Below are 24,199 nucleotides of genomic sequence, written 5' to 3' on the forward strand. Positions count from 1 at the left end.
GGGGGGCCTAGACTGCGATCAGGATCTGAATGTGTTCAGAGCCCCAGAGTCCTGTTCCAGGGGCAGAGGACAGAGCTTGGCAGTCAAGGAGCTTACAATTTAATGGAAAAACTAAGACACAGATGTATATAAAGCATATGCAGGATAAAAATAGGAAATAACAGAGGAAAGGTACTAGTATTAAGATGGGTTGATCAAGGGGTTTAATAAGTGTTCCTCCTCTGTTCAAAATATTCTATAGTACTTTGGATTTTACCTTCACTTCTTACACACTTTGGTCTTAAGAACATAATTGTCTATGTATATGTATCTTCCCCAGTCAACAAGTTTCTTAACGTAGAAACTTTTGATTTCATCTTCATATTCCCAGTACCTAGTAATATTTGGCACAAAAGATGCACTTAATAAATGTTCTTTGACTTGGACATAGAAAATTTTCATAGGTTTTTTTCCCCCTTACTTTTCTGCCCACACAACCTTGGAACTTGTATGGTTATCCCTCACTAATTTATTTTAACCAGGGAAGATACCACAAGAAGAAATCTCACAACTCTTGTTTTCCAAGGACTGCAAACATCATCTGGGAGGGGAATTAAATGGAAGGGATCCAAAACCAGAGAAAATAGCATCTTCTCTGTGTACAAGGGAAGTATACAGCACATTTTTTTTTAAGATTTTATTTTGAATTTTACAATTTTTCCCCTAATCTTACGCCCCCCACCTCCCCACAGAAGGCAATTTGCCAGTCTTTATTTTCTTTCCATGGTATACATTGATCCAAACTGGATGTGATGAGAGAGAAATCATATCCTTAAGGAAGAAACATAAAGTAAAAGAGATAGTTAGAGCAGACAATAAGATGTCAGGTTTTTTTTTTTTTTTTTCTAAATTAAAGGGAATAGTCCTTGGTCTTTGTTCAAACTCCACAGTTCTTTATGTGGACACAAATGGTATTCTCCATTGCAGACAGCCCCAAACTGTTCCTTATTGTTGCAATGAGTCCATCAAAGTTGAACATTGCCCCCATGTTGCTGTAGGGTGTATAGTGTTTTTCTGGTTCTGCTCATCTCAGTCAGCATCAGTTCAGGCAAATCTCTCCAGGCTTCCTTGAATTCCCATCCCTCCTGGTTTCTAATAGAACAATAGTGTTCCATGACATACATATACCATTCACCAATTGAAGGACATTCACTTAATTTATAGTTCTTTGTCACCACAAACAGGGCTGCTATGAATATTTTTGTATAAGTGATGTTTTTACCCTTTTTCATCATCTCTTCAGAGTATAGGCCCAGTAGTGGTATTGCTTGATCAAAGGGTATACACATTTTTGTTGCCCTTTGGACATAGGTTCCAGACTGCTCTCCAGAAAGGTTGGATGAGTTCACAGCTCCACCAACAATGCATTAGCATCCCAGATTTCCCACAACCCTTCCAACAATGATCACTGTCCTTTCTGGTCATATTATCCAGTCTGGGAGGGATGAGGTGGTACCTCAGAGATACTTTAATTTGCATTTCTCTAATAAGTAATGATTTAGAGCAATTTTCGTTATGACTATGGATCGTACAGCATATTTCTATAACAATTTTCTTCCTGAATATATTATATAAACAGATTTGAAAAGGTTGTGCAGAGCTATAAAACAGAGCCCATCACTGTTTCTCTTAATCTATGGATGAGTCAGACATAAAACCTCTTTTTAAGACTTTATGGATAAAAGGATAAAAGGAAAAACTCACACAAGCTAATTTCAAGCATAAGTGACCATTCTTAAAGCAATAAAAAAAATTTAAATTTATTTGAAATTCAGCTTTTCTAGTCTTAAACAAAATGTGAGAGAAACGGAGAGGAGAAAAAGCATTTATTAAACATGAATTATATATGCCAAGCATTGTTAGAAAAATTTTAAAAATATAATCTTCACAATAGCCCTGTGGGTGCTATCTTTATCTCCATTTAATAGTTGAGGAAACAAACATGTGATCTGGCTAATCACACAATTAGAAAATTTCTAAGTCTAGATTTGAATTCAGGTTTTTCTGTACTACTGAGTTGACTGCAAAAAGAAGTACATGGAGGGGGGTAGGGGCGCAGATGTGAGGCAGAGTCAAGATGGCAGTGTGAGGCAGGAATTCAGGGAAACTCATTCCACCCAAAATTCCAAAAGCCATCAAATTATGACTCTGGAAAAAATCCAGAGGGGCAGAACCCACAGAAAGATTGAGTGATACAATGTCCCAGGCCAAGACAACTTAGCAGGACTGGGGGTTAGAAAAAGCTGCAGCACGGTACAGCTGGGCTGGATGCCTGGGTCCATGGCAGAGGGGGCGGTTTAATCATCGGAAACAGCCAGAAGGAGTGGTGAGAGAACTCTGACACTCCAGAGTGAGTGCAGAGCCAGCCTCAGAGCAGCCCTGTGGTGAGAACCTGCAGCAGGAGTCAGCAGAGCCACCCAGCACATCCAGAGCTCTCAGCCCATAGATGGTTGGGGAAGACTGTGAAAATCTCTCTACTCTCCCTGGGGGCAGGACTCAGCTGTTTGCCCATACTCAGATCCAGGATGTAGTTTGGGCTTCCATACTACCATAGCCTACTACCATAGCTGAGCAGGGACCATCCTCACAGCTCCAGGGCGGAGAGAAGGGACTGAAGCCTCTCATAAGACTTTAGAGGAATTAAGATCCCAAAAGAACCCCAAAGCCTTGGATCTTGGTAAATCAGTCATAGGCTGGGGAAATGAGCAAACAACAGAAAAAGAAGAATATGACCATAGAAAATTATTTTGGTCCCATTGAGGATGATGACAAAATTCAAGCTTCTGTATCCAAAGCCTCCAAGAGAAATAGAAAATGGGTTCAGTCTATGGATGAGCTCAAAAAAAGACTGTGAAAAGCAATTAAGGGAGGTAGAGGAAAAATTAGGAGGAGAAATAAGAGTGATGCAGATAAATGATGAAAACCAAGTCAGCAATTTGGTGAAAGAAAAACAAAAATGCTGAAGAAAATAATATATTAAAAACCAGTTTAGGTCAAATGGAAAAAGCAACACAAAAGGCAAATGAGGTGAAGAATGCCTTAAAATGCAGAATTGGCCAGAAAAGGAGATAAAAACGCTCTCTGAAGAAAATAACTCCTTCAAATGTAGAATGGAACTAAAGGAAGTGGATGGCTTTACAAGAACCCAGGAAGTAATAAAACTGTACCCCCCAAAAAAAATTTTTTTAAAGAAAATGTGAAGTATCTCACTGGAAAAACAACTGACTTTGAAAACAGATCCAGAAGAGATAATTTAAAACTTATTGGGCTACCTGAAAGTCACAACCAGGAGAAGAGCCTAGACTTCATATTTCAGGAAATAATACAGCAACATTGCCCTGAGATCTTTGAAGCAGAGAGTAAAATAGAAATAGAGGAAATTCACTGATCACTTCCTGAAAGAGATCCCAAAAGAAAAACTCCCAGAAATATTATTGCCAAATTCCAAAACTCCCAAGTCAAAGAGAAAATGCTAAAAGCTACCAGAAACAAACAATTCAGCTACTGTGGCTCTATAGTCAGGATTACATAGGATCTCGCAGCATCTACATTAAGGGCTTGTAGGGCTTGGAATATGATATTCTGGAAGGCAAAAGATCTTGGTTTACAACTGAGAATCAACTACTCAGCAAACCTGAACATCTTCTTTCAGGGGAAAAGATGGACGTTCAATGAAACAGGGGACTTTCAAAGTTTCCTAATGAAACAACCAGAACTGAACAGAATGTTTGATCTCCAAGTACAGGACTCAGGTGAACCATAGAGGGGGTGAACCACAGAGTGGGGTGGATAAGAAGGACTGACTATGATGTTAACTGTTCGTATTCCTGCATGGGAAGAAGATACTGATAACTCATATGAATTTTCTCATTCATAAGAGCAGTTAGAAGGAATAGATAGATAGATAGATAGATAGGACACAGGAAGGAGCTGAATATGATGGAATAATATAGTAAAAAGATAAAATCAATGGGTAATAAAAGCAAGTACTGGGAGGAAGGGAAAGTAGAGAAGAAAGGGTTAAGATATTTCATATAGGAGTCAAGAGGAAGCTTTTACAAAGAAGAGGAATGGGAGAAGGCAAGGGGGAATGAGTGAATCCTCCTTCTCATCAGAAATGGCTCAGAGAGGAAAAAACATACTCAATAGGGTATAGAAATCTATCTTACCCTAGAACAAAATGAGATAAAAAGACTGGGATAAGGGGGAAAGGGAAAGGGGGAATAGGTGATAGAAGAGAGAGAAGATTGTGGGAGAGGGTACTTAGATACAACACACTTCTGAACAGGGTCAGGGTGAAAGGGGAGAGAGAGAGAGAGAGAGAGAGAGAGAGAGAGAGAGAGAGAGAGAGAGAGAATAGAAAAAATGAGAGTGGGAAGGAATAGGGTGGAGGGAAATACAGCTAGTAATAGCAACTGTGGGAAAAATATTGAAGCAACATTTTTGGTGGACTTATGATAAAGGCAACTCATCCCAGAGACAAAGCCATTGGAGTCTGAACATAGAGCGAAGTACATTTTTTTTCCTCTTACTATTCTTGAGGTTTCTCATCCTTTGGGGGGTTATGATTACTCTCACAACAAGATTATTTTAATAATATAAAATTTAAAAAAAAGAGTTCTTTGAAAACAGGGCCTGAAAAAAAAAGGCTCAAGACAAATGTTTCTAATAAAAAAAGAGAAACCATTAATAAATGAAGATTTTAATATATATTTAAAAAAAAAGAAATTCATGGACTATAAATTCATGGACTATAATTTTCCATATAATAGTATCTAACATATTGGCCAGTAGCTATAGATACAACCATGTTTCTAATATAAAATCTTTGCTTCTAAGTTTTCTATATTTTTATTTATTATTTATATTTTTATATTTTATTTATATTTTCTACATTTGTTTCTTTTATAACATAATTGTTATATTCTTGCTCAAGTTAAACAAAAACATCTAACATATATTAGCATTATCTGCCTGATGCCCCAGAAATTAATATCTTTGAAACACGAGTTCAAATTTTTCTGAACTTCAGTTCATCTCACAAAAACTTCGTTTGTCAACCTTACACAGAACTGCTGTTCTGTGGCAACTATGTGGTATCCTGTTAATGTATTCTGACAGTGTAAAATTTGGGTTTTGAGATACAATAAAATCTCAAGGACTTTTACTATCTGTGATCTTTTCCTATGTCACATAAGTGAATCTAAAAAAGTGGTTCAGAAATTAAAGGTGGCAACTATAACAAATGTTAAGTCGCCTCCAAATACCTAGGATCCAAGCAAAACTTGGAGCTTAAATAAAAAGTGAAATGCACTAGACTGGCACACCAAACACTATCTCATTTGTTGATGCTATATTTTAGGGTTCTTGATGACACAGTCTATTTCTCAATTTTAAAAACTGCTGCTTTTACATGATGATTTCAGAGGTGCAGAAAAATCTGTATATTAATCTATATATTAAAGTCATTACAGAAAACATTATAGAAAATATATAAAACAAATTTTTAATTGTTGTTCCAGTTTTTTTTGAAGACAAAAAAACAGACAAATATTTCTTAAGCATTTATTTTGTACTAGGCACTACACTAAGCAAGTACTGGTGGTACAAATAAAGGTTAAAACACTGTACCTGCCACACTGAAAATCCGACATTCTGATGGAAAAGACAATATGTAAATAACTATGTACATACAAAACAAATATTGGGTTGATGGAAGATAATTGAAGAGGGGAAGGGACTGGGGAAGGGAGGGGAAAAGAAAAAGGGAGTCTTTAATGAAGCCAAGGGTAGCTGAGAGACAAAGGTGAGGGGGAAAGATTTCCAGGTAAATAGGACAAAGAATATGAGACAAGATAGTTGGGAGAGTGTTGTTTGAGAGGAAGAACAAGTACATTGCTGTTCATGGATTTTAGAGAGCACAGAAAAGAGTCAAGTGTAATAGATGAAGAAGAACATGGTTGCAAAGGACTTTAAAGACCAAACAGGGTTTGGATTTGATTCTAGATATTGAGTTTACTGAGTAGGGAGAATGACATGGTCAGATCTATACTGTACTGTAATGAAATAAATGCAAATAAAATGTACTTCATTTACTAAAATACAAATGAGACATTACTTTATCACAACAATCCTTGGGAGGCAAGAGATGTTATTATTCTCAAGTGGGCTGCCCAGGGGGTATTTGAACTCGGGTCTTCCTGACTCCAGGTCCAGTGTTCTATCTAATGCACCACCCAGCTGCTTTGTTGGAATGATAGTTATTAAATGTCTGAGTCAGAATTAGCCAAGTGACTTTGGGCAAGTCACCCCTTTCAACCTGTTTCTTCATCTGTAAAATGGAGGAAAAATAATACTTCCTTCACAAAGCTGTAGTGAGGATCAAGTGAGTTAAGATTTGCCAAGCACTCTGCAAACCTGAAAGAGGTATGTAAATGCTAGCTATTAAATTCAGCAGCAGACTGCACAGGAATGAAATGAGCAAATTATGAATTTCATCCTTTTGTCACTAAAGTTATCACAAAAGAAGGAGCAGACAATTTTTAAATTTCTTCACTAAAAGAAAAAGGTCTAGAAAAACCATTCTATGAATAACATTTCCAGAATCACAGTTTGAGAGTTGGAGGGATGTCAATGGATGTCCACTCTAATCAATATGATACATAAATCTCGACTAGAACATATTTAACAAGCCTCTGCGATGAGACAGCCAAAGAGGAAGAAGTCACCATTATTCAAAGCAGTCTGTGTAATTTAGGAAGTTTTTCTTGATGTCAAGCTTATATTTGACCCCACATAATACCAAAATCATGGGAAGGAGAAGCAATTAAGGTTATTTAATATCTCTGCCACTATGGAGAGAGAAAAGGAGACCCAAAGACTGACTCTTAAAATACAGAACAATGATTTTATTTGGTTATTAAAGGATAAAAGAGACACATGGGAAAATTGGAGAAGGGAAGATGGGAGAATAAACTACCATTGTCTCAAACAAGATTTGGCTCTGAATGTCTCCATCACTATCTGTTCATTACAAAAAGCTATCACCTAAACCCACAATCATAGTCACAGAGTTAGAGTTAGAAGGATCTCATAGGCCATTGAATTTAACTCCCTAACTTTATAGATGAGGAAAGAAACTCCAAGGAAGGTCAAATAACTTGCCCCAGATAACACAGGTAATACCAAGAATGATTTTTAGGTACTCTGACTTCAGACACTTTCTTTTTTTCTTCTTATATTGCTGCTTCCTTATTTAGAGCTATTTAAATAGTAACAATTACCATCTACCCACAGCTTTCTGCTATAAGCTAGATAATCAGTGAATTGTAAAATAAAAAATCACTGTGATGATACTGGGGAAACCTCATGGTCACAAACACATAAAACTGGGAGGAAAAGACCAAAACTGTAAGTTGCATTCTGTCCAAACACAGCATCCAAGATTCTCCTACAGAAATTATTTTATTTGAAGAAATAACTATCAAACTCTATCACATTGATAAGAGATGGCTCACTTTCACATTAGTGACATGTGAACAATGAAAAGAAGGAATAAATATGTCAAAGAACAAGTCATTTCACTTCATTTGCCCTCAATTTATCTATAAAAATGAGTAGTTAGGACTGGATGACCAATAAAAACTCCCCTGGCTCTAGTATTTGATTATTCTAAAACTAGTGTAGTGTGGCTTTATAAAGATAATACCTGAGAAGCTAAAATGACAAAATTCAGATGAAGATCTAATTCCATTAACTATCACAGAAAGAATTATAAATCTGGAGAACCTGCTTCTAGTCTTCACTGTCATTAACATTTGAATGACCTTGAGTAAGTCACTTCCAGTTCCTTAGACCTCAGCATGCTTAACTCTAAGGGGTTAGACCTCTTCTAAGGTCTTTTCTAGCTGCATAATTTATGATTTTCATGACTGGATAATTGAAAGCAATGATCTAGCTAAGAAAAAAATAGATAGGTCAAACTCGAGGTTAGAAAATAGATTGGCAATAGTAATTATAATAATGATGATGTGAAGATGGTATTCTTGGTAGATTATCAGTAGGGCATGCTCTTGATGTAGTCTCCTTGTTGTGATAGATTTGCATTACTCCAGATATACACTCTTACCTCCTTGCAATTATTAATTATTTGGAAGACAATAACAAAATCTAGGATGTAAACTCTGGTATGAATCAAATCTAAGTGGTCAGCAAGGAGATCAAACCTATGCTCTTGGCCTAATATGGTTCTTTAAATAACTGAACTATGCAGTCATAACAATATTTATATGATTTCTTTGAAATCTATATTTAGCAGGCTCCAAATATAATTGTGAACTGTAGTGTATAAAAAAGTACATATAAGTATAAAAAAGTAATCATTTAAAATAATTCAGTATTTGAAAAGAATGCAAGATAGGCTCAAGGGAAAAATCATATCAAGAAGACTAGATAACCTTTAAGATCCTCTCTATGACTAATGAATGCACAGAGAAAGGTCTAAGCATGGTGAAACTGGTGAAAAAGCATACTATTCGGTTAGTTTCTGATACTGATTTTTGATTTTAGAACTACTTTCTGATAGTTGGGAAAGGAGAAAGTTAAGAAATATTTTGGTTTTCTGATACTTTTTTACATTCTACAGAATACAACTGTACAGAATTTTGTATTCTACAGAATAATTTAAAAGAAATGAATACATGTTTATAAAAATACCCAGATTAGCCAAATAGAGAATTTACAATCTATTACAATTTACACTCCTTGAAAAATAAATTGACAAGCCATAAGTGAACTCCAAAGGGAGAAAACTTCATGAACAGATGGGATTACATGTGAATTCTACCAAACTTTCAAAGAACAATTAATCCCAATGTATAAATTGTTTTAAAAAAGAGAAAAAAGAAGTCTCTAAAAAATTCTATGTCACAAATAAGGTCTCAATACCCAAACTAGGGAGGGTCAAAACATAAAAAGAAAATAATATACCAATAACCTCAGTGATCAGAGATGCAAGTATTTTAAATATTACCAACAAGACTATAATAACATACCATCAACAATTATATAATGTAACCAGAATAAATTTATGCCAAGAATGCAAAATTTGTTTAACATAGGAAAATTATAAATCATTCTATCATATCAACAGACATACACATATAACACATAATGTTAAAAACAAAACTAGAAACACAAAATCAAGTAGACTCTTTCTTAAAAAAGTAAATAGTATATATCTGAAACCAAGAGAAAGCATTATATATATAGCTAAGAAACTAAAGTCTTTTTCAGTAGGATCACTATCAAAACTGCTATTTGATATGTTAGAAATGCTAACTATAGCAGTAAGAAATAAGCATAAAGAAACCAAATTATCACTTTTTTGCAGATGATAGGATATATAGAAAATCTCAAAGTAAAATAAAAATTAACGCAATAACTTATGAAAAGTTGCATAATTCAAATAAAATCACATATAAGAGACAGAAAAGGAAATTCCATTTAAACTAACTATAGAAAGTATAAAATGCTCAGGAGTCTACCTATCAAGATATACACAGGAACTATGAATACAACCATGAAATATGGTCTAAGGAAATAAAGACAGATTTAAATAACTAAAGAACATTACTTGTTTATGAGTAGACCAAGTCAATATAATAAAAATGAAAAGAGAATTTATTAAGTGTTACCAAAGGATTATACTATAGAACTATATAAAAAAATGAAATTTTCAAGCATCTCAAGGCAAATGATGAGGGGGAAAAATGGGAAAGAAGGAGGCCCAGTAATATCAGATCCTAAACTATACTGCAGAACAGTAATCATCAAAATAATTTGGCACAAGTTAAAAATTAGAGAAGTAAATAAATGGAACAGATTAAGTACATGGCATCATAACGCAATATATGACAAACCCAATCCAACCACTTAAGTAAGGATTCACTGTTTGACAAAAATCTATGGAGGAAACTGGTCAAGAGTTTTGCAGGAATTAGATCTAGACCATCACCTAACACAATAAGCTTCAAATGGATACATGATCAATGTATAAAATGTCATAAATAAATCAGAGAAAGAAAGAAGAAATTACCTTTTAGATCTTTAGATAGGGATATGACCAAACAAGGGATAGAGACTCAAAAAAAGAAAAAAAATGGACTATTTTTATTACCAAAAAAAATTTGTAGCAAGTATCTCTGGCAAAGGTCTAATTTCCAAGATATTTAAAGAATTTTTTTAAACATATAGGAAGAGTCTTTAATAATAAATTTTCGATGGACATGAGCAAGCAGTTTTTTTAATCAAAGAAATCCAAGCTGTCTATAGTCCTATGAAAAATGCTCCAAATCACTTATAATTAGAGAAAATTAAATTAGAGCAACTTTGAGGTCCCAGTTTCCAGTCACAGTACTGGCAAAATTGACAAAAAAGGAAAATGACATGTTGGAAGAACTGTAGAAATGTGATACTGATGCAATGTTGTGAAGTTATGAGTTGGTCTAACTATCCTGGAAAACAATTTTTAACTACTGCCAGGAAATTACTAAACTTTACTTTACAAACCCTTTAACCAGAAATACTATTTTCAGAATTATAACCCAAGGAGAATAAAAAGAAAAAAGAAAAATACATAATATGTACAAAAATATTTGTTATCAGCTCTTTTTATCATCTCAAAGACCAAGGGGTTAAACAGTTGGGGAGTAACTAAACAAATTATTATATATTACTATTACAGAATTATCAGAATCTGAATCTGTGTTCTTACAATGATTATGTAAGAAATGAGAAAAGAGTTTTAGAAAAAATTGAGAATACTTATATGTAATGATGCAGACTGAAGTAAGCAGAACCAAGAAAATAATTTATATTATCACATCCACACTGTAATAACAAAGAATTTTTAAAAGCCCTCAAGTGCTAAGGGATCCATAAGAGGCTATATCTGGGCTTTAGACTAATCCTAATGAAAATTAAGAAAGTAAACATCAAGAATATTAGGCTATAAGGAAGCACATTAAAAAAAAGTACTATGCTAAATCATCATTTTCTCCATTTTAATCATGAAGTTTAGAATCATCAACTAAGATAAGAACTTCATATTATAGGATAATTGAAAGGACTGTATATGAAAGTATGACTCTCCACTTACATAATAAATCTTTTTATTTTCAAACTTTTTTTATTTATTTAAGGCAATGGGGTTAAGTGACTTGCCCAAGGTCACACAGGTAGGCAATTATTAAGTGTCTGAGTCTGGATTTGAACTCAGATGGTACTGACTCAAGGGCCAGTGCTCTATCCACTGAGCCACCTAGCTGCCCATACTAAATCTTAAAAAGCAGGTGATACTGTCCTTGAATGCAAAACACAAGACATTCTTCTGTTCAGTGAATCTTGAGTTCTTTTTATGAGAAGTTTTGGTCCCTCTAAGTAGGTGGATCTGAATGGGACCTGAACCTCAATGGAAAGACTTTTCTCCCAGAGAAAGGGAGAAGCAGGATCTGAATAAAGCTTGACCAATAAACAGGTCCTTCTCCCTTCCTCTGGCTAAAAGGTTTGAGAAGTAGGATAAAAGTAGCAAAGAATATTTTTGGGCTAATTTTATACCTAGAATAAAGGAAATCACAGCTCAAACTAGATCACTATTATTGGCAGTCACTACGTCTTAGAGTCCACCTTTTTGGGAAATAGTTTTTCTTATATTTACACTCTTCCTTAGGACACTAACTCCAGGTTTGGAACTATTTACAATGATGCTAAATGCAACTCATCTTTGTTTCAGTGGCTAAGTCCTTGATGCATGAAGCACTTATGGAACTTGCTAAGAGGGTCCCAAAGTTAAGTCGAGTCTGAAGTGTAATTAATTTCTAACTCCAGTGCAAATATTCTGTCCCTAATAGACAGCAAGTGGAAAACAACTCTGGATAACAAATGTAGAAGAAAGTCCCTAAAAATAGAGGAGACATATATAATGTCAAGAAAAACATTTAGGCAACAACTTTTAAGTGTAAATCATTCTATGAAAGAAGCAAATGAAAAAAGATTAGCCTGCTGCAATAATTTTACTGATTTTCATTTATACATCATACAGCAAGATATTCTCAACTCAAACATGACAGCTCAAATATTCTAGTTATTTGAAAGAGTAGGGGACTGGCTCCAAGCAATAAGGGGAAAATTCTCCAACCAATTTTCTATCATGAAATTTTGAAGATAGAATGAAACCTAAAAGCAAGTCACTAAGAAACAATGCAAAAGCCTGGCAAGAAGAGTCAGGATGCTACCAAGTCCTGAGAGTTTGATGAACAAAACTAAAAATAACAGAAAGTGTTTTGTTTTTTTTTTAAAGTCATGCTGGGGGAAAATAAAATAGTCAAAGGATGGAAAGGACTACTATTTTGAATAAACAGGATAAAAACCAACTTTGAAAAGAGTGATCTTATTATTATTATTTTTTTGCTCTGGAGGAAAAGCAGATGGATTAGAACAGTGTATACCACAGAGATCAGTGCCAGAGATGAGACACATGTGTGAGAGCACTGAGGAATCATTTCACAAGGTATATGAAGTAGGCAAAGACACCAAAAATATGAAATATTTATTCACCTCAATGAGTGGCAACTTAATATCTAAGATATGCAAACATATAATATAATTTTTTAATTGACCCTAGCAAAACTTCTAGACATGTCTGCATAAAAGATTGTGACTACCATAACTTTGGAAATTTGGATTTCTACTAATATGTAAAAACTAAATTCATAGAATCGTCTTCAAAAATAATTGTATAAACACACAGAAATTTTCCCAAACTCCAACAAGTATTTAGTAAGATCACACTAATTACAAGGCACCAGGCAGGGAGCTAGAGGAAAATCACAAGTAGAGAATTTAACACGAAGAATATCTATTTTACCCATAGTAAAAACAATGAATAATAATCCTAAATGTGAAGCAACTGAAGGTTAGTAATTTGTGTAAAAAGTCATGTGGCTGAATTTAATCAAAAGGTGAAAGAAAATTAACATTTCCCCCTAGGGTTATGAGGGATGTAGCAGGAACAATGTCACTAATCAATGACCTTAGATTTGACCAGCAGAGAAACTTGCCCAATGGGAACTGTTACCACTAATACAAACCAGGTCTCGCCAATAAATATCAATTTTTAGGGTCTTTAAAGTGTTGCCTGATGCTCACAGAGATTAAATAACTTCTCTTATTACATAACTTACAAGTATCAGAACTGAGACTAGAACCCTAGTCTTTCTTGTCTCCAACCAAAGATTCTATTCATTATAGTATACTGCTTCTCAGTAGTAAAAACAAGCATTCCTAATACTGTAATTTCTGAGGGTTCATTTGTTTATATTGGGAAGTTTAACTATGGGAAAATAGTTCATTTAACTCAGTTCAGTTGATAATATTAGTAACAACATTATTGTGATCCAAGGACCTTTCGTTACAACTCATGGTGCTATCTGAATATCCTTAAAAAAGATAGAGGAAAATACTGACCCTAACCCTTAGAACCTGAAAATGAGCTAGATTAGATTTAGGTTAGCCTACTAGAAAGATTAGGTAAAGCATGACAACTGCATATAACTGCAAAACCTATTTTTATTTATCATATTGACATTGTTTCAGACCACATTTCATTAATAAAAAGATTTCATTTAATAGTTCTCTATCACTGTCTTAAAAAGACTAAGCAGTTTCACTACTATAATGTACATAAATTTAAAAAGCATTTACCACTATAATGTGCATAAATAATAAAAAATTATTTTGGTACTTACTCACAATACCGAATTGACCCCAGGAAAGCAGTATAGCCAAAATCGGAAAGATAACGATGAGAATATTTTCTTTTGGGTAAAACCATGAAACTTTGAAGAAAAAAGAGAAATAAACATTAAGTTTCATACTCAGTTTAAATATTTTAATTTTGTACAATCAAATTTTAATGTGATAAAGGTGAAATGAGTGTAGATCCTTGATGTCAATACACAAAACTTATGAACTAAAACACTGTGGTGCAATTCATTTACCTCTAGTTATGTAATTTTGGGTAAATTACTTAGTTTCACAGGTTCAGAGCTCTAGACCTAAAGGGACCTCAGGGTCTAATCTGTTTCCTCATCTATAAGATGATCTATAAGGTTTCTCTCAAAGTTCTAACATTCTATGATCTTATGAAAATATTTTTATTTCTAAAAACATATTCCAGTATACTTTCAATAATTTGTGCTAGAGGAATTGTTATTTCAATCATTTGCATTAATAAAGAGAAATTAAACAGATTATTCACAAAGCCTGACAAGAAAAGAATCTACACTTGACTATGAAATGTTTTTAATCTTTGCTTTTCCATATTTTATCTAAAAAAAGTTTTCATATTTGCATTTACAGAGCCATACAGCTATGGCTAATGTCACAGGAAGTCACACAGTAATCAAACTACATTGTGAAAATGTCTTGGGAAGAACTAGGAAACAAAACAGTTTCCTCTCTTCCCACTAAGCATAACTGCTCTCTGCAACTCACTCTACACTAGGAATAGATTATTGCAACATGATGCTAGAAATATGGATGAAGAGATTTTCTCCAAATAAAATATATGAAGGAAATAGGAATGTCAAAGTTGAAATGGAGCACATTAGTTATATGAATGAATAGTTTCTTCTATCTTTCTAAATGAAGCACAAATAAAAAATGGAAATGAAAAAATATTTCAATACACAAGAAATAACATAATTCTTTAAGACATTGAAAATTAACTTGAACGGCATCTGATAAACTATAATTCATTATTAAATCTACTATTGTAAAATTAATTCCTCTAATAATAGAATGTAATAATATTAACCACAACAAATAATGATAACCACAGCAAATAATAACCACAACAAAAATTGACATTTACGGGCAGCAAGGGGGTCTGATGGATAGAGCACAGGCCTGGAGTCAGGGGGACCTGACTTCAAATATGGCCTCAGACACTTAATAAATGCATGGCTGCGTGACCCATTGCCTTAAATAAGTAAAAAAAAAAAATTGACATTTATATAATGAATTAATGAGTTAAAGTTTTAAGGTAACATTATGTCTATCTCATTTGCATTTCACAAGAGGTTGTAGAGGTAAGTGCCATTATTCCCATTTTATAAATATGGATACTGAGGCTCAGAGAAACTGTATCTTTTCCACAGTTAAGCCACCAGTAAGAGTCAGAAGATACTCAAATCCAGATCTTCCTGATTCCACATCCATGTTACTAATACTATTCAAAATGTTCTCTTTTTTTCACAATATTCTCTTAAACTCTTATTATTTCCACTTGGAAGAACCTGGTACTTTAATATCTCATCAATATCGCAATGAAATTCACTCTCCTTCATCTATCACTTCATTATTCTCCATTATCAACATGTACCAGTAAAAATTCCAAAACTACACTGGAAAGTTAAACAAATAACCTCATGACTTTTAAACAATATGATAAACCTTATCTTTTAACATTAAGGTTAAAAAATTTAATATTGGTGAAATATTCATAAAAGTCACTAAATAATAAATACACTACCTTAAGAAATTCTAACTCACTATGTAATCACTTTTTTAAAAGAATACCTCCTAATATCTTTCCCTAAGAAGGTGCTCAACAAATGTTTATAATGTTGGTCATGATGAGTACTATCCAACAAAAGTTTAATGACTAAAATAAAAAATGCTGGAAAATTGTCTAACTTTATGCTGAATATCTATACACTGAGAAAGATGTTCTAGGATACCAGAATTGTTTAACGTCTTGACTTTCCACATTACCCCATGTTATATAACTGAGATGAAAGCTACATATTTTTTCCCTGGTTCAAATCCTAACAGGAAAAAATAATAAGGAAATCTAGGAATTTTGTTTCTATTAACACTTAACTGACCACAGGTAAACTGATTTTAAAAGCTTGGGGTCTTGATTATTACAATTAATATAAATATTAACTATTCCAGGGAAATAATAAAGTCTTTTCCCAAACTATTACTTTTGAAAAGATTATAACTAGTAAAATAATAGTAATTTAAACTTTTTGCATCTTGATAGGATAAAACAAAACCAAAAAATTCGAAGGGCCAGGTTAAGAAAGGCTTAAAGACTACCAGAAGATTTTATATTTTATCCTAGAGTTAACAGAGAATCACTCAAGATTATATTGAATAAGTGGGAAGATCACTCTGACAGGTAAGGACTAAAGATTAGAAAGTTTTGATTCAGAGAAACTAAGCAGGCTATTCTAACAGTCCAAGCATTAAGAGGTAAGAGCCTAGACAAGGGTGATAGGAGGGAAGGGGTTTAAAAAATGTTACAAAGATAAGATCAACAGGACTCCATTACTTATTGGATATGGTGGGGGTAAGATGAAAGAGTAAGAAGTTGATGGTAACAACTAAACTTATGAACCTAGATGATAGTGCCTTTCTACTATAATAGGAAAGTACAAAGAGAGGAAGAGAGTTTGAGGGAGAATGAAAATGAAAATAGTTTCGGTTATGCTGAGTTTAAGCTGTCTACAAAACATCCAACTGAGGGGCGGCTAGGTGGCGCAGTGGATAGAGCACCAGCCCTGGAGTCAGGAGTACCTGAGTTCAAATCCAGCCTCAGACACTCAATAATTACCTAGCTGTATGGCCTTGGGCAAGCTACTTAACCCCATTTGCCTTGCAAAAAAAAAAAAAAAAAAAACAAACCTAAAAAAAAAAAAAACACCATCCAATTGGAAATGTCCAAAAAGCAACTGGAAATTAAAGACAAGGTCGATATAGAGGTGTGGGCTGGAAAAAATAGATCTAAGAACAACCAACATTCATAGAGAACTGAATCTGTGGAAGTTGAAGAGATCATCAGGCACAATATTATAGAGGGGAGAAAAGGTCCAAAACAAAGGTTTGGTGATACACCCATAGTTAGTGAGCATAACCTAAATGGCAATTCAGCAAAGTCAGAGAGGCAGGCAGTGAACCAGAAGAATACCCTGTCACAAAAACTTAGAAGACAGTGATAGAGGATGCAGCGGGGTCAAGAAGGATGAGCATTGAGTTAGATTTGGCAATAAAGAGATCATTGGTGACTTTGGAGAGAGTGGTTTCAGTTAAAAATGGTAGAAAGTTAAGAAGTGAATTAGAAGAAAGGAAGTAAAGAAACTACTTACAGACTTCTCAAAGAGTTTAATGACAAAAGGGAGGAGAGATATGGGACAAGAGCTAGTGGGGAGAGGATGGGGGAAATGTGGGTAAGCTTATAGTAAACAGTGAAGTAGTCAGTAGATAGAAATATTGATTATTAGTGAGAATATAAGGATGATAGATGATTCAATATGATGGAGAAAATGGAAGGAATCACTTCTTGTAGAGAGGGTTGCTTCAGTAAAGAGAAGGGAAACCTTTTCATGTAAATCAAGGGTAAAAAGAGAGTGGCAAAAAATATCTCAGCAATATGATATGATATGAGAAGGAAGGGAGAAGAGGGAACACTGAGCAAATTGGCCTTAATCTTTTCAGTGAAATATGAAGCAAATATGAGAGAGTGGGGAGATGCAGAGTGTTGGGAGAGTTGAGGAAGGATAAAAAGCCCTGGAAGTCATTATGGTGAGTGAGATATTAAATAATTAAGGAAGTTCAAAAGGATAGCCTTGCAGTAGTGAGAGCCCAGTCGAAACTATGTAACAAAATTTTGTTTTGAACCTAATCAGCATGTTTTATGATTTTCTCCAGTTTTCAAGAGCATTATAAGAGCAAAGGTATATTGTGGGAATAATTCAAGGATGACTGAGGTTTGGCAAGGCAAGATCTTCAACAGGATAAAAAGCCAGGAAACATACTAAAGGAAGACAGTACAGGATTTAACTGTTTCACCAAGCAGCAAACATAGGAAAAGGAGGAGCATGTTGAAAGTGCAATAATGATCATTCAGGAAAAAGTTCAAGCCTGGAGAGACTAGAGATCTCAGTGAAGAAGAAATGGGTTTGGAGTTACCAGTCAGAAGGAGAGGAGGAATGACAACAGAGTGTGATCAAATAAAAGCATTTCAGAGTTCATGAACATGGAAGTGGGACATCTGTGAGTGATGGCAAGATAACAGTTTAAGTCAAAGGATATAAGAAAGTGACGATATTTGAGGGAGTATCATTATTTATGTTGAAGTTCCCTAGTATGAAGGAGGGAATTAGAGAAGTGAAAATAATTGTGAACCAACCACTGAACTCATTAAGGAAAGGAGAGGTCCTCAAATAACAACCACCAGAAATTTTACTTGGGAGATAAAAATGATTGAATATCTATCTCAAAGGAGAAGAGGTCACAAAGTGATGGTAGTAGAAGGAAGTTCTGGAAATTGCAATGGGTAGCATCAGTGAGTAGAGGATATGAGTATTTCCAGCTAGAAAAGGGTATAAAAAGGTTCAGTGAATATAAAAAGGAGAGGAAAAGAAAAGGTTTAAGATGAAAGCTAGTTGGTGACCTGTGGAGCAGGCATTCTAGAGAACAAAGGGAAAGAGGCAAGAACTTCAGAATGGGGACATTAATGAGGGTAGGGACATGGTTTCTGAGGGACAGAATAAGGAAGGAATAAGTAAAGAATGAAGAATAGATTCTGAACAATGTTAACGAGGAGTTCAGAACTCCCCATTACCAATGTTCAGAATCCCTGGGGAGGGGGAGGTTCTGATAAGGTGGAGGTAAATTAATCACTGAAGAATGCTTGTTAACCATGTAATCATTGTCCCTAAGGGTTCAAGCTCAGAGTTGAGCTGTCCCTGGTGACAAGCAGCTGGGTGCAGAGGAAAAAGGGACTGGAGGGTCGTGTCCCAGAAATATAGGTAATACAAATATAGGTAATACTGGAGTGGAGAGGGTATGTATATGTACACACACACACACACACACACACACACACACATAGTATATGTATATAATTTGTCTATAATAATATACATATACACACGTATATTTTATATATATATATACACAAAATATATGTATATACATGCTTTATAAGTACATATACACACACACACACATTTTACACATGATTTTATGTATATGTGTATATACACATATATTGTTCAGTCATGTCTGACTATTTGTGACGCCATTTGGAGTTTCCTTGGAAAAATACCGGAGTGGTTCCCCATTTCCTTTTACAGATGAGGAAACTGGGGCAAAGAGGGTTATGCGACTTGTCTGGATTCACATAGCTAGGAAGGAGATTGGATTTGAACTCTGATCTTCTTGCCTCCAGACCCAGCACTCTATTCAATGGGCCACCTAACTGCACTATACACACATTTACACTAACTATATATGTATATGTATGTTATCTCCTCTGGGAGACTGCAAGATCCCTAGAGGTAAGACCTGTGTTTTCTTTTTCTTTGTATATTGGCATATAGTAAATGCTTAATAAATTCTTATTAATCAATTGATCTTCCTGGACAGAAAACCAATGACATAAGTGCAGGGCTGGAGATGAAACAGAGCTGGCAAAAGACTCCTAGATCCGTGGAGGTTAGAGCTTAGCCCTCAGGCAGTTTCAGGTTTAATGTGGCAAAGCCTGTGTTCTCTCATGGAAGCAGTGGGGCTACCTCTGGCTTTCTAAGCCTAACTCAATCTTCTCTCTTCTTTCCTGGGAGCTAGGGAATATAAGTCTTATTGTTCCCATTTTATAGATGAGGAAGCTGAAAAACTGAAAGGTTAAGTGATTTGCTGAACACTATACAGATAGCATGTAGAAGATTTGGAAACAAAACTGAGATTTTTCTGACACTAAATCTAATGCTCTTTCCTCTATATTATTATGCAGAAATCAGTCATGATTTGTCTACTTGTCTTTGATGCTCCTGATTTTTTTGTGACATGTATACACACACACACACACACACAAAACAGTGTCAACTCTCAAGACAACATCTCAAAGTAGTCAGGCAAAATTAGCCTATGCAAGCACTTGGATTGGTTTGAATTTGTCTATCAATGGAAATTAGAAAATGAACCAGGAAATGAAGCAAGCAGTAAAGGGAAAAACTCTATGAATCAGTGTCAAATGAGTAAAGCAGCAAAATGTGACTTATGGAAAAAAAGACTACTGCCTGTGTGTGTGTGTATATGAGTGCACAGATAAGTGCAAGGTGTAACTAACTGTGATGATGATAATTAGGAAATGAAGTCTTCAACCAGAGATTAATTCAGCCTCATTACTTTAGTTACAGTATCGGAATTTCAGAACTAGAAGAGACCTTAGAGACCATGTAATCTAAAACCCTGGTTTTTTTTTAACTGTAAAGATGAGAAAACTGAGGTCCTGAGGCATGAAATACTTTGCACCAGACCACACAGTCTGTTGGTGGAAAAGCTAAAACTAGAAGCCACGTCTCATGGTTCCTAATCCAGTATTTATTTATTTCTCTCAACTTTATTGTCTCTCTTTAAAAATCTACCAAAATCTGCTCAGATATCTACAATGATTCAATGATAGGGATAAACTGTGAAATTTACTAAATAGCTATCTTTTTTGCCTCTTAAATTTTTAAGTCTGATCATGTAATATTCACTCAAAAGGAAATATATTCCACCCCCCCAAAAAACCCTACTGTATCACATTTGTGTAAGAAACATAGAAAACCTTATTTATAAGGTACATGTTCAAAATAATAAAGTGCTAACAACAAACCAAAATTAAATAGTTATATATTTTTAATATTAAGTTAAATATGTTATTAAAAATTTCTGTAGCTAGTGAATTTTTAATTACCAAATATTTTAAGTGTAGGCATTTTTTAAAAAGTTTTTACTGAAACTTTTAAAAGTACTTAATGCTGCTCCATTAATACCACTGAAGCAGTTATTAAATTGTTATTATATCATCATTATCATTTCTAAAGCATCCCTAGATTTACAGTGCCAAACAGGTTATCTAATTTGATCCTCATAACATCTGTAGTTTTCCATTCTGCAGATGAGGAAACCAAGGTTGAGGGAGGTTCAATGATTTGTCTAGGGTTACAAAGCTATTGTTTGAGGCAGGATTTGAATTCAAATCTTTCTTGACTTCAACTTCAACACTCTTACCCACTGTGCCATAGTGTTGCTGAGTTTCTATCATAGGTGATCATCACTTATGTTGCTGTTACTATGTACAATGTTGCTGTTTCTCCTAACTGAAAGTCTCTTAACTGACCTGGGACTCAATTCTCTAATCTGAAAACTAAGAGGGCTGGAACAGATGGTTCCTATAGTTCCTTTAGCTCTAGGTCAATGACTTATGGTCTGCCAGTCAGATAGAATTATGAAATGCACTGCTAGATTCAATTCCCTAAACCGATGAATAGAATCATAGATTGACCTGCTGGTAAATCAAGGCAATGCCACAGACACTGTTCAATTTAGGTACAGTAAATTCATGACAAAATCTCTCATGATATCCTTGTGGATAAGATGGCCAAATATGGGCAACAGTTAATTAAAAAAGTTTACCCAAAGAATGCTGTTTAGCACATAAAAAAATCTTGAGTATCAAGTCACCATGGCTCTTACTATCTTCGACAATAATTATTTGAGAGTAGAACTAGAATACTAGGTCCAAGCTTCAATATTAAGTCATGGGTAACCAAATTCTTATTAAATATTTGAGGCACTATACAAGAACCAACTCCTTCAGGTACAGAAGGAAATATCCAGTAATCAGTAAGCTACTGCTTGCTCTGGATTTTACTGAGGTTGAGAAATGAGATTCAACTCTTACTATTCTGGGGTCATTTAAACCTGGTTAAAAATTCCATTGGAGCAAAAGCTGTGTCTAGGGGCTTGGAAAAATTCATATACTCTAACAGCTTCATACTTCCTCAAAAAAAACTTTCCCCATCAAAAAAAAAGTCTATATATTTTTAAAACAGGTTCTATTTCCTCACCCAATTCTGACTATTCCTCATCCTAGATCTTCCGTGTTGATCAGACCTCCTAGTTACCATATTTTGTACTTTGGGGAAGGAAGGAAAATCTACTCCAGGGAAAAGCCTTTCCAATCTGTTGACAGTTTGCAGCACTGCCTAGGAGTCGCTTATGATTCCCAACAAATCCCTAGGGGTTAAGAGGGGAAAGGGGAGACCAAAATACATTTGATCATCTGAAAGCATATTTAAGGTAACTTATCAAATATATTTCACACCTAAATTTTCAGTCAACTAGAGAGATTCAATGCCCCCAACTCTAGAATAATGTGAAACTGGAGGAAGGTCTCTGATGTCCTGCCAGAGTTCTGCCCTTGGCCTCTCTTCTTTGTGACGTGTGTGTGTGTGTGTGTGTGTGTGTGTGTGTGCACTTTTTATAATTAAAAACAATACACCGAAGCATGCTTATTAAATCTGCAGAAAGTGTGAAGTAAGTTGGACTGAATGATAGAGTATGGACTGAAAGAGATCTCAGTAGACTAGAAAAATGGAATGAAGTCAACTAAATAAAATACAAAATAGATAAATATAAAGTCATGTAGTCAGGTTCAAAAAATCATTTGCATTTGTATAAACCAAGACTTGACAGAACTTCACATGAAAATCCTTAAGAGATAAAGTAGAATGGGGGCAAAGCCAAGATGGTGTGAAGGCAGGAATTCCAGGAAATTTGTTCCACAAAAAACTCCAAAAGCCATCAAACTATGACTAGCCAGAATTTAGAGGGGCAAAACCCACACAAAGACTAAGTGATACAATTTCCCATTCAAGACAACTTAGAAGTTCTAAAGGAAAGGTCTGTTTCACCAGGACCAGGGGTTGGAAAGAGCCACAGCACAGCCCCAGCACAGTGCAAGCTGAGCCAGAGCAAATCAGCTCCAGTCTTCTAGGAACAGCCTGTGGGGCACCTGGGTCCTTGGATGCACCTGGGTCTGTGACAGAGAGGACAGTTTTCAGACCTCTTAGCCTAGGAATCACTGGGGACTCCTTGAAGAGGGTAGTAACAGAACTCTGCCACACCAGGGTGAGCACAGAGTGGAGCTCCAGCCTCAGAGCAGCCCTGCAGCGAGAACCTGCAGCTGGAATCAGTGGAGCCACCCAGCACTACCAGAGCACCCAGTCCACAGATGGTAAGGGGGTTGGGGAGACGGCAAAAGTCTCTCTGCTCTCCCTGGGGGAGGACTCTGCTGTATGTTCACACTCAGATTCAGATTGTAGTTTGGGCTCCCACACTACCATTGCTGAGCAGGGACCCTGCTCATGGCTCCAGGGCAGGGGGAAGGGCTGTGGTCAATCTACATACCAGAGCACAGGACCTCAGAGGAATTAAAGTCCCTGTGGGGTCGGTGTCCCAAACCCCCCCCCTCCAAAGCCTTAGAAGTACAGTAAATCAGTCATAGGCTAAGGAAATGAGAAAACAACAGAAAAATAAGAATCTGACCATAGAAAATTACTTTGGTCTCACGGAGGATCAAAATACATATTCAGATGATAACAAAGTCAAAGCTTCTATGTCTAAAACCTCCAAGAGCTAAAGTAGAACAAAAGCACAAGGAACCAAATCTTACAGTTAAAGGCTGCCAAAACAGCTAACTCAAGACTACTAATATTATGTTTGAAGCATAATATTTATCTTTTTAACAATATGAATCCAGTTGTGCTGTATGTCTGAGATATGGAATATCAATCTCCAAAAAATGAATGTAAAGGATGATGCACAGTATATAGAAAATAGGGTTGCAAAAGATCATCAATACAGAGGCATGTAAGAGAAGTGGCATCAAAGATGTTAGTTATCCTGAAAGAGATATTTTTTTTTTACCTTGCCTTTTGGTTCAAAATTGGTTTTTTTTAAATTGGAGGAGTGCTTGATGTGGAAGTTCCATATAACAACACAATCACCCATATACCTAATAGAGAGGTGTCTTGACTATGGTTACAATGATAGTAACAGAGGCAGGACCTGAAAATGACTCCAATGGTTAGCTTTCTATCTACTATTCCAAATTTCTTTTCTTTTTAAATTAATTTTTATTAAAGATATTATTTGAGTTTTACAATTTTCGCCCCCAATCTTACTTCCCTCCCCCCCCCCCCCATGGAAAGCAATCTGTCAGTCTTTACTTTGTTTCCATGTTGTACCTTGATCCAAATTG

General features: G+C 35.2%; 1 protein-coding gene across 4 annotated transcripts in view; it reads right to left on the bottom strand.

Moving 5' to 3' along the window:
* CD47 (CD47 molecule) overlaps positions 1 to 24,199 on the bottom strand; it is an 85,759-nt gene that overhangs the window by 33,920 nt on the left and 27,640 nt on the right. For all 4 annotated transcript variants that reach the window (XM_074214435.1, XM_074214434.1, XM_074214433.1 and 1 more), the window contains exon 3: positions 13,845 to 13,934. In XM_074214435.1, the coding sequence (XP_074070536.1) occupies positions 13,845 to 13,934 (90 nt within the window). The remainder of the gene's footprint in view (positions 1 to 13,844; positions 13,935 to 24,199) is intronic.

This window comes from Macrotis lagotis, chromosome 1, assembly GCF_037893015.1.
Source record: "Macrotis lagotis isolate mMagLag1 chromosome 1, bilby.v1.9.chrom.fasta, whole genome shotgun sequence".
Taxonomy (NCBI): Eukaryota; Metazoa; Chordata; class Mammalia; order Peramelemorphia; family Peramelidae; genus Macrotis; species Macrotis lagotis.